The sequence below is a fragment of the Centruroides vittatus genome, unplaced genomic scaffold, assembly GCF_030686945.1.
Source record: "Centruroides vittatus isolate TY-2023 unplaced genomic scaffold, ASM3068694v2 scaffold_384, whole genome shotgun sequence".
Lineage (NCBI taxonomy): Eukaryota > Metazoa > Arthropoda > Arachnida > Scorpiones > Buthidae > Centruroides > Centruroides vittatus.
In genome coordinates, this window is record NW_027122705.1 from 467,340 (window position 1) to 480,180 (window position 12,841).

At 35.6% G+C, this 12,841-nt stretch overlaps 1 protein-coding gene across 2 annotated transcripts in view; it reads left to right on the forward strand.

Moving 5' to 3' along the window:
* The first annotated feature begins 275 nt into the window (after positions 1 to 275).
* The window catches only part of LOC136988681 (tRNA wybutosine-synthesizing protein 4-like), a 36,378-nt gene continuing 23,812 nt past the window's right edge, over positions 276 to 12,841 (forward strand). For both annotated transcript variants that reach the window (XM_067286601.1, XM_067286602.1), the window contains exons 1-3: positions 276 to 499; positions 569 to 693; positions 5,726 to 5,804. In XM_067286601.1, coding sequence (XP_067142702.1) covers positions 491 to 499; positions 569 to 693; positions 5,726 to 5,804 — 213 coding nt within the window. In that variant the 5' untranslated portion in view covers positions 276 to 490. The remainder of the gene's footprint in view (positions 500 to 568; positions 694 to 5,725; positions 5,805 to 12,841) is intronic.

Genomic DNA, 12,841 nt, shown 5'->3' on the forward strand with positions numbered 1-12,841 from the left:
TTTCGACCCGCTCGGATTCGATCCCGGGTCCCCCAGAGCGGTAGGCTGCCACCTTGACCGCTCGGCCACCCGGCCGTCCGGCCCCACTCTAAAGACGGCTAAATACGGCCATTTTTTTCAAATATTACAAAGTAAATATAACTTAAATTCTTGTCTGGATAATTTTATAATGATTAATCTGGTATAAAGAATAATAAAAACTTATAAATTCAATTATTTATTTATTTACTTTTTTAAACTACTGAACTGGCAACACTGAAGCTTGCAATAGCTTACCACGTGGGTGGCTAACGAAAACAAATGTTTGAAATATGAGCAAAATGTAAATGGTTTACTAGTGGTTAATTAATCGCGTACTTAAAGTATTTAAAATGGTTTACATTGTAATAAATTATAATCTAATATTTGATTTCGTTATATCAAAAATAAATTAAATCGTTGGCTATATTTGTCTGCGAAGAAGCATATATTGGTGAAGCTTAACGACAAGATGATAGCTGTAAGTATTTATTTATTTATAAATAAAAATTGGAGTAATCCTAAATAGCATTAATTTTCTTCTATACAGGTTCAAGGAACGAATGACAGTTCTGTGGTTAGTAAGTGCTCCATGGTTTCAAAAGGTTACATCAATGATGAATTTTTAAAATGTTTTGTCAAAAGGAAAGCTTGTAGAACTGCACTTATTAATAGGTAAGGCAAAGTAAAATTCTGAACGTTAAAGCTATATGTGACAAATCTTCCAAACGTCAAATGTCGATACAAATGCAGCACTGAATGAGACACTTAGGACTTTATAAGAGCCGGAAACCATGCCCATATAAATAAAAAAGTCAAACGAATTGACTGTCTATTATTGGTAAGTTGTAAACTCTGAATAAGGGGTTTTCCATCTCCAGAATTGTAGACCCCCATATGAGCAAAAAAGTCAAAGAAACCATACGTGTATATGTGTCCCTTTGCAAGATATTTGCCTCCAAATGTCAGTTTTTACTCAGGTCAGGTAAAAACTGTCCTTTCGAGGTAAAATACTGCCCATTCTCTATGATCTGCGTCAGTGAAGGTGAGTGATGGCAGGCTTTAACATGCATGCTTCACATGCAGTCATGTGCTTCGGTGTGAGTGATAGCAAGAACCTCAGAGCCTGCATGGTGCAAGCCCCCTCACCCCCTATAAAACATCAAGTACTCCACTAATAGTCAAGTGTGCTGCTCAAATCTGGCATAGTCATGTGGGCTAAATAGTTAATTATGATAGTCTTAGTGGAGCAATGTGACTCGTGATTTCATATGACCTGGAAGCAGGCTGATGTCGGAAGTCATATTTCACGAGGGTTGCATTTAGAGGTATAGTTCCTTTAACTGTTTTGCTCCCATGGGTATTGTCTACAGCTCTGATAAGGTCCTGTCTTGTTCAGAGGTGTAATTGTATCCTATTATTTCTTGAAACAATGCTAAAAATTGACCATTTTCTACTTTTTTAGAGACAACTAAAAGCTCATTAAACATGAGAAATGCCATTACACTGATTATTTCTGGGATGTGATCAGAGTTGTGCAATGTACTCCATTAAGCCTGTTGTGTGTTTAACAATCAGATAGACTGAGTTTGGTAGCTATATCCTGCAAAGGTTCACATGTAGATCATTGGTTCTTTTGACTTTTTTATTCCTATGGGCGTGGTCTACAGCTCTAATGTTCCAACCACTTCATTCAGAACTGAAATTTTACCATTTGCTTTATGTTAAGTTAGTTTTTATGCTAAATGTGAATAGTCTTGGCATTTTTAATTAAAAGTAGAAATCATAAAATTATACGGTCAATTGAAAGACTTTTATTACAGTAAATTTGATAAAATTTACAAAATACAGTAGATGTTTGATAATTTGAAGTGGATTGGACAGAAATTTTCAAGTTATGGAAACTACCATTATTTTAATAAGATCATAAATATAATTACACAATACAAAAAATATAGTTAAAGACTGTAATGATAGAATCCATAGAATTCAAAAGACATTAGCGAGGTTGAGGCCGAAGTTTTCAATGCGAAAATGTGTACGTCGAACATTCAGCACCGTCTTCCTGTAAGCATAGAAGTTTGACAATGGCGTTTAGAACGTCGAGCATGATTCCACTGATGTTCCAAATGCCATTGTCAAACTTCTATGCTTACAGGAAGACGGTGCTGAACGTCCGACGCACACGTTTTCGCATTGAAAACTTTGGCCTCAACCTCGCTATTAACTTTTTTGTTTATTATTTATAATTCTGTTTGTTGCCATAGAAACAGTTTCAAATAATTTAAGTAAGAATTCCATTATCAGTTTTATTAGAGTAACTATGCTATTGCTTTAAACAATGAATGAAATAGACCATTGAAAAGCAATTGTTGACAAATGGCTGGAAAATGCAGAAAGATCAAGGTATTTCATAGCAGAGCTACAAATTTTCTAAAGTATGGTGGATGGAGTGTTAAATTGGTATCATAAGACATTGTCTATTACTCGAAAGACAGATTTCAGTGGAAAATATGGTACATGAAGCTCACAACTCAACCAGCAGATAATCAAAGTCATTTCCTAAAATCACAGTGTGTTAATGAGAGATGTTGCAAAAAAATCTAGGCAAATGATGGTTCAAAGAGCTAAGAGCATGCATGAGATGATATAAAAGATGAAAAATACCTGAAGTGAGTGTAAAACAGAAGATAATTAAAACTAGAGCTCAAAGATTGTATTCTTTAATTAGCAAGAAGAACGCTTGTTTGGTGTTAGATGATGAAACATATGTGAGGCTGACTTCTCAACACTTCCTATTACACAGTGCTTGAAGGAGAAGTTCTTCCAGAATCTCAAACATTAATTGGTGTTGAAAAATTTGGCTCAAAATATCTAGTATGGTAAGCAATTTTCCAGTCTGGATTGAAAAGTTTGTCATTTTTGACAAAAAGAAATAGTGTTGAAATTTATATTAATATTTAAAAAGCCTTCCTTTTTAAAGAAATCACGATGGCCATACTTTGTTTTGGCCATATTTGGTAACAATACACTGCAAAATTCACAGTAAGTTGGCTGGAACAGCATGGATTCAATTTTGTACCTAGAAACACGAATCTTATAAATGTACCACAATGCTGACAAATAGAAAGATTTTGGCCTCTTGTAAAAAATAAACTAAAAAAGCAGAACAAAGAGCAAAAGACATTAAAGACTTTTCTCTGAAGTGGAAAAGAGCAGTTGCAAGGATTGAAGGAAATACTGTCAAAAATCTTATAAAGATCATTTGAAAGCAATTTCGAAAAGAATGGAGCAAAACTCAAGTGTTAAAATTATTTAAGCCCAAACTTTTAAATAATAGTAAAATCTTTCTGATTATATTACAAATAAAAAAGTTATTAATTTTTGAATTTTACAGATTTCATTATAGTCCTTAGATTTAAATACATTATATTTTATTATTTTCTAGATGCATATGTGTACAAATTAACAAAACATTCAGACTGCTAGTGAAGAGATCCATTACACAAGGTTTTTGTTGATGATTTATTGCTTCTTGCTCAACAATGTTTTTGATTCACTCGATTGCCTCGAAGGCATCTTGTCTTATGAATGATATAGTTTCTAGAAAGTCCTTTGAAAGCTCAAAACCTCCCTACAAGAAGGGGCAATACAATGTTTGTCCTTGACAGGATTTATTTCTTTCTCGTCTTTATTGCTAGTTTCTTGTACTTGGTACTTCAGCAATGATGTTGTCTTGAGATAATGTCTGCAGACAGATTATTGTCAATATTGACAAAATCTTTGAATGAGATTTTTTCATTAGTCTTTGCTATAATGAGATTAGCCTGTTCTTTTTCAATACAGTTGACAGGTTCTGAAGAAAATTCCAGTTTATTTGAAACATCAACAGATTGTTGACTAAATCTACTTTTATAAAGCAATTTGCAATGGTACTTTGTTGAATTTTATTCCAAGCTTTGTTAATTTTCATTGCATTTAGCAGGTATACTCCAAACTTGTACACTCACGTTTCAAACACTAAGACTGGAAAAACACTGTGTCAGAAAAACTGTTGTGAAAATTTTCCCACCCACTCTGACGACTGATGTTTGTTTCCACATCATTTTTCATGGAATTTTCATCAGACCTAGCTTAACCCAGAAACTCTTCGCTCACACTCACTGAAAGAAAATTGCGAAATGCAATCAACACGTGTTTACACAGATGAACGTAACACAACACCAAATGAAGATAGAACTGCTTTCGGCAGATAGTACATAAAACTTGCCACTAGAGAGTTGTGCAAGCTGCATTCAGATTCAATTATTGGTTAGTGCATAATTTAAAAAGTTTATGGACAGACCTCGCATTGTATGGTAATGTCCAGGCATTGCAGAAACATAAAGGTTTTAAAGATTTTTCAATTAGTAATGACAATTTTTCATTACTGGTCCACATTCACTCCCAAAGCAAGAGTTATATGTTCTTTGATATTTTTATATACGCGCATGAATCATTTTTAAATGCAGTTATTTTGTCTGACACACATTTAAAATATATACCCATTTTATCTGCTTTGAACACAACACAACATTCCAAGCTATAATTTTGTACAGTTTTCTGGTAAACATTTTAACCACTTTGTGCAATCTATCTCTTGCACACTTGCCACAGATTTTATTGAAAATATATCATGCCTCTTAAAATTATTCAGCCATCCACTGTTTTCTTTGAATTCAGTATGGAATGTCTCAACTGTTGTGCGAATTGTTCAGCTTTTTTTTGAATAAGTTTTCTATCAACAGAAATTCTTTTGTTTATAGACCATTAAATGGTCCTGTTCGGATTTCTTAAATTCTTCTTTGTTGCTGGTTTTTGGTGTTTTAATGTGTTTATTTTTACAAATTTTGAAAATTTTTGACAGTTGTTAATACATTTGTCTTCTGGTTTAAATTCAAATATTCAAAATATATCTAATATAACAGGGAATCTTAAATTGTGGGGTTGTGAAAATTTTCTTGGGTGAAGGGGGATGATGAATGGAAAAGTTTAGGAAGCTTTGTAATATATGCAAAAGTCTATCTTATTAAATTTATAAAATATAATAAATAGGAATGTTTAATAATAGATTTGTCAAAAAAGTTTGATAAATTCATTTTAATTTTTGTGGAAGCTGTCAAAGAGTATGTACCTTTGGTTATGAAATTCTGATAATTCAACAGAATATTTAACTTGTAACACTACAGCAACCTTTATTAATTTTATTAAGGTTTTCAGCATAAAATTCTTGGCTTGACCAATCATGTACGTCGACAATACTCTAAATCAGCTTACATCTCTTACAAAAGCTTTTGACAATCATATTAGAATTATAAATATCAACTCAAACATCTTACAACATGACCTCTAAACTTCCGAAATCTTCAACTCATCATAAACCGGGAATTGCTATGTATCTAAATGATACGAATACAAAATATAAAATAGATTAATGCTTGAAGTGCTGTTAGTTTTATACTACGAAACCTCGAATATTGCCCATTCTCTTTAGTAGTCGTCGTTTATAAGTTTTACTGTATTATGAATTATTTTGAGTCTTTATAAATTAATAATAATAAAACATTGTGTGTCACCTATTTTCGATCACTTTTAAAATGTATAATTTAATTATTTGTGGTTTTATAGTTGTAAATATAAACTAATACATAATAATTAATTGTTACAGAGGTTATTATATAAGAGTGAAATGCGTGCAACATATTTTATCAAAATTTTTAAGTGTTTATTCTGCAGAAAAATGCCAAGTAAGTAAGAATTGATCTTTTATATTACAATGTGGTTTTTTTTATTTTCTTAGATGGTTTTTTTATAACACTGTGTTCTATATAAAATGCAACCATCCGTACATTAAATCTTTTTGTTCCTTGTTAATGAAACCTGCATAAATTTTGTCACCATTTTATTTACTGAAGTTTTATTAAAAACTTTACTTACAACAAAAATAATTTTTCACTGTAATCAAAGATTGCATTTGGAAATAAGCCTGAATTATATGGAGCAAAGTGAACAGAGTCTGCATATATACGGTAGACTAGTATACAGATACTGCACAAACCTTGTGCTACAGCATACACACAGGTACAGCATACATAAAGAAGTTCTTCTAGGAAGCTCAAATAACACAGATGAAACATTACATAAACCATTGGTGAAAGAAAACAAGAAAGCAAGAAAACTGTGCACATCTTGTGCAGCAACCGACAATAAAGAATGCAGTAGGCTGACAGAAGATCATGTGAGATCTTCAGCAATACAAAAGCAAAAGTAGAAAAGTGTAATCAATGTATTAATGTTCTGTTGAAATAGAGTTTAACTATCCTTTCAAAGGGAGAAAAGTACTTCTTGCTTGATACAAGGTGTTCTGGCTTATATGGCCAGCCAAAGTTGTCTTTGCCTACATACAGCTTGAGTTCATTTCTTACGTCCTGTAGTAACGGGCACGACAGCAGATAATGCTTGACCCTGTCACGTACCGCCAGCTGTCAGTATCAATATGTCAAAATCTATACAGGTAGGCATTGAACCTCCCATGCTCTGTGAGCAGCTGCAGTGCTGAGGGCAAAGCCACTTCCAGTTGAGCCTTCTTGTAACATCCAGAAAGAATTGTTGAGTGATGTGCGATTCCAGAGTTTGTTCCCATTCCTCCTGCCATTTAGCAACAGTCTGATGCCACAGGAGTTACTTTAGCCTTGAAACCAGAAGTTGATCATATGCCAGAATGATGTCCGTGAGCATAGTTGTTGTATGTGCACACATATCTGCACGTTCATTGCCCAGAGTGCCACTGTGCCTCTTAATCCATTTGGTGGAAATTTTATTGCTAGACTGGTCAGCAAAAAACAGTGTGTTTTTGCAATGAGGTGTGTGGTATCTTTATTGGTTAGAATTTGGACAGTAGCAATGCTATCAGAAAGAATAGAGATATTACAGTTGTTAAACTTTGTATTGCAGAATTCAATGGCTTTGTAAACTGCAAACATCTCATCTTGGAACACCGAGCACTCTGGGTGTAAAGGAAAGGTGTCACAATGAGTCTTGTTGTTACAGACATAAACAACAAAAGCACACACAGCTCCACGACTGGTCGTTGACCCATCAATGTAGACTTCAATGGTAGGTGGACATTACCAGGATTGAAGACCTGTTCTGAGAGCGGGGTGGGGCAAGTCTGCAAAAGAATTAATTATTATGCCTTTGTGTCCTTTTTTAACTTAATTTAAAATTTATTTTGTATACTAGTACTTTCTATATATTAACAGGACTTATTATACTGGAAAATATGGATGCAGATATTTAGTCTTACAGATCAAAAATAATGTTCTTTATTTAGTTCAAATGTGAACTAAATAAAGAACACTATTTTGATATGTAAGACTAAATATCTGCATCCATATTTTCCAGTATAATAAGTCCTGTTAATATATAGAAAGTACTAGTATACAAAATAAATTTTAAATTAAACTGCAAAAGAATTATTCGTCTCGTAGCAGGAACATCAAAAGTGGTATCCAAAATGTTAATGCATTTGCCCTGAGACAGAAGGAACATTTCTGTGCAGTATTGGATTTGCCAAAGGATAGGCAGTTTCCCTGCAAGAACAGGTAAGGCAACATTGGAAACTGTAGAGTAACAGTGCCTTGCGCTCTTATGAGAGCAAGGCACTGAGCTGCTCTAAGCCAGTGGTGATTGTGTGAATGAAAGGCCACCTCACCCCAGACAGCTGGAGCAGAGCAGGTAATACAGATGAATACACAGTCATAAATGGCATTGACAACCTTGTATCCCAATCTCCAACTATTTCTAGCAACACAAACCAGATTGTTGAAGATAAGGTTTGTCCTGATAGTAATATGATCAATGTGCTGTTTCCACGTGAGCTTATTATTGAAGATCACTTCAAGAAAAGTGACATGGTCCTCTATTTTGATTGAGATGTTTTCAAACAAACACAAGGAACATGCTGGTATAAGCTTGTTGAGTAGGATGCCAAAGAAACAAAGGGCTTTGTTTTTTTGGCACCCTTTGTTTTGGCAGTGTTAAATACTAATTTGTTGTTAACTCCCCACTCATTTACTTTTATGAGAATATCATTGGCAATAGTCTCAATCATGCATCCAGATCTGGCCAGAAAAATGAGGAAAGCATCATCGGCATATGCCCAACCTGACACTAATGCCCAAGTTCAGATAAAGAAAGTGCCAAAAAGAACTATCCAGAACAGAGGGCCACAGACAGAACCCTGAGGGAACCCGTGTTGGAGATCTTTGGAAAGTTTGTTGTCCCACAGCAATGTTGACCTGCCTGTCTTTAAGGTCGCCACTGTGTAGAATAGATTTCTGAGACAGCCATTATTGCCAAGCTTACATAGTATCAGTGGTCATCAAGCTGAATTAAAGGCATTCTTGAGATCTAAACTTATCCCAAACACATAGGTATTCTCTCTGAATGTGATTCTTTAAATCCATGACAGCATCGACGGTCCCTCTCTGTTGCCTGAACCCATACTGTGCACAGTGAAAGTCTTCTCAACTCCCAAAACCAGTATATTCTGTTAAACAAATGCTTATCAAGAACTTTACCCAGAGAGGACAGCAAAGAAATGTGCATGTTCCTCAATGTTAGCAATTTTCCACGTTTTTTGGGAGTGATGATGAGTCATGTGCACTTTTATGGATGAGGAACAATGCCCTTTTGCAAGCAGATATTAAAGATCTCCAGGAGTAGATCTGGTCGGGTTTTCCAGATTTCTCGAATAATATTGGCATTTAACTGATCTATACTGACAGTCTTCTTTTTTGGCATTCTGGCAATGATGTCATCCACTTCTAAAAATGAGAACGGCGGTCATCACTCGAGACACTCTCGGCATGGTTATGATCCCTAATACCGGTCTGTTCTGGAGTATCTTTTTCACAGGGGTTGCTGGAGCAGAAGGCTTCAAAGAGCCTGTCAACAGTGGTCTGGAGGTCAACAGTGGTCTGGAGATCATCAGTGGCAGACCCGGCATTGTCACTGCTAATGGGATTCAGTATCTTTATCTTGTTTGCACTGATCTTATATACAAAGCCCCAAGGGTTGCTGCCTGCCAGGACTTTATTTTCGTTTTCTTGATCTCTTCCTTGTCCGCATATTGGACACTTTACTTTTCACTTTGTATAAATCTTTATTTCTGAAGATGGCCTTGTTTCTGCAGAGCACCACCAAGGTCGAGAGCAGAATATTTACAAGCATAATACATGTAAAACAGGTTACGTAACAAGAATATGTTAGATTACAGCTATACAAGTTTTAGAATTCACTTAATATACTTGGCAAATTATTGACCGCACAGTAGCCAAATACTTACATAAAATAACTTGCATAGGAATTGATTATATAAATACATGGTAACATACATCAGGTATTATTAACAAATTAACATAGGATAATATAAATCAATGATAAACACATATGAACATTTTATAGATAATAAGATAATCTATATATATAATCGAGACGAGTTGATAATAATAATAATAATAATAATAATAATACATAAAAACAATTTACCACAACAGACCAGACATCACACTCATTGACAAACACAATAAAATCACATACATTATAGACATATCCATTCCAAACACTCACAATATACAAAACGCATGCACTGAAAAAATTAGCAAGTACACAGAACTCGCCCAGGAAATAAGGCATCTGTGGAGGATGGATAGGGTGCTTATTGTACCTGTAGTTCTCTCCTCTACAGGTGTCATACCACACACACTACACAAAAGCCTGGGCACATTAGAATTGAATAGAAACACATACATCACTCTACAGAAGGCCACTATATTGAATACATGTCATATTGTGAGAAAATTCCTGAATACAGACACACACACTGATACACTTCTTTAATTTCTGTTTTGGTTACTATGCCTTGACTTTGGTCCGGCATAGTACTTAGCCACCGGTGTTAACCGAGTATATCTAACTTAACCCAACATAATAATAATAATAAACTCTCCCATGGTCACCACCTGGTCGTGGTGGGAGAGCCCAGTAATTTTACTGATCCATAGGGCAATGCAGGCTGGAGCACAAGCTCCTGGTAGGGACACCCATGCCAGTAAGGTCTATGGGGAGAAATGAAGCTAAGAGTGACCACAACCCACATTCTGTGGAGATACGTATTATGGTAGTAACCAGATCCAAATGTGATACCGGCTCGGACGTCGCCCGGGTTAACAAGGTCCGCGTTCGTGAGTTAGGCAGAGGCTCACGTTCGAAAAATAGGCCACAGTCTCCCCTGGTTACCGGTGGCGAAAGCAGCACCGGCCCAAGCATGGCTACTGCAATGCCCTCAACAGATGTGAGGAACCAACCCAGCCTTGGTGTTTCTGTGGCAATGCATCCACAGACCACAAAGGCTGGAAAACCACGCCAACGGATGAAATGGACGGTAGAAATGAATGAGTTTATCATCCGTACTTACTACACGATCACAAAACTCGAAACAAACATGACAGCATACAGACAACAACTACACCTTAGATTCACACAACAGTATCCTCATCTCACTGTCACCGAACAAAGGGTTGTTGATCAAAAAAGAACAATTATACACAACAACCTTATTCCACAAACAACACTTGAACTTATCAAACAACAGGTTGCTGATCAAATACATCAACAGACAGAAACATCTAACATTAATGAAGATCATGTAACCTGTCAGGATAATCCAGCAACAAGCATTGATAATAACACACATACAACAATTACCACTAATGATACTACAGACACTTCCTCATCCATCACTGATAACATAGACATGGATTTAGTTAATACGCTCTCACTTATATTTCAGGAAACACTCACTAAATATACAGGCACAGATCCCACACAAAGACCACGAATACCAAAAATCAACACGTCGAAGGAAGTAGGAAAAACACTAAATTATGTAAACACTCACTTACTACCACACTACATTCATTCAATTTCTACACTCTCAGACATTCATACATTAGTTTATGCTGGGGCAGTCACAGTAGTGACACACCATGGACTGAAAGTACAATCACAGACAAATACACAGAAAACACAATTCTATCACAAGCCTGCCTGGCAGAGAAGAATAGAAACACAAATAAATGACATTAGACAGCAATTAGGCAGGCTGACACAATACACTAAAAACAACATAACACCCAAATTAAGGAAACAGCTCAAAAACATTTTCAAGAAAATAAAAACACACACAAAACATGAACATCACAACACACACATTACAGAATACATTGATACACTAAAACAAAAACTTGCTGCCAAAGCACGTAGACTCAAACGATACAAAACATGTACACTACGAAAACAACAAAATAAATTATTTACAAACAATGAAAAACTCTTTTACAGACAAATCAATAACAAAGCAAACACTGATACACAGCACAGTGGCACACCAACAGAAGAAGAACTCACAACATATTGGTCTTCTCTTTGGTCCAGTGCTGTCACGCACAATGCTGAAGCAGGCTGGATCGAGGAGGAGAACAAAAACTTACACAACATACCAACTATGCCCTGTGTTGAAATAAGCATACATGATTTCCAATACACTGTTAACAGAACACACAACTGGAAGACACCTGGTGTAGACAACATTCACAATTTCTGGTACAAAAAGTTTACATCACTGCACCAGGAACTAGCTAAACACCTAACACACATCATCATCAATCCACAAGACATGCCAAATTTTCTTACTCAGGGCATCACCTACATGAAACCTAAAAACAACAATACCACAGACCCCACACAATACAGACCAATTACATGTCTTCCAACACTCTACAAATTATTGACATCCTGTATTGCAAACAAAATATACAAACATGTTGAAGAACACGACATTCTAACAGAACAACAAAAAGGTTGCCGTAGAAATCACAAGGGATGCAAAGAACAGTTACTCATAGATTCAGTCATTCTACGGCAAGCACACAAACAACACAGAAACATACACATGGCATATATAGACTACAGAAAAGCATTCGACAGTGTTCCACACAGTTGGCTGCTACATATTCTACACATGTACAAAATACATCCATCACTCATTGCATTCTTTCAAAACACTATGCAGCACTGGAGAACAACACTACATCTCAGGGTTAGTAACACTTCCATACAAACAAACCAAATTTTTATTAGGCGAGGAATTTTTCAAGGAGATTCCTTGAGTCCTCTCTGGTTCTGCCTAGCCTTGAATCCATTATCCAACATGTTAAACAACACGCAATATGGTTACAATATCAGGCATGAAAAAACAACACAGTATACACTGTCACATCTCATGTACATGGATGACATAAAACTTTATGCATCCACACAAAAACAACTTCATCAACTCCTACAAATCACACATTCATACACCAAGGACATACAAATGGAATTTGGCCTAGATAAATGCAAAACACTTCACATAGAAAAAGGAATCCTGAAGAAAGAAGATTTTGCACTTGGAAATGGAGACGTTATTGAATCCATGGAAGAGGGCGAGTTCTACAAGTATTTAGGATTCCAACAGGCCAAACTAACAGAACATGCACAAATAAAGCAAAGATTAATTAAAGAATACCAAAGTAGGTTAAATGCTATTTTCAGAACAGAGTTAAATGCAAAACACACAGTTAAAGCAATAAACACATATGTCATCCCAGTACTCACATATTCTTTTGGAGTTATACATTGGACTCACACAGATCTTGAGCAACTCCAAAGGAAAACAAGA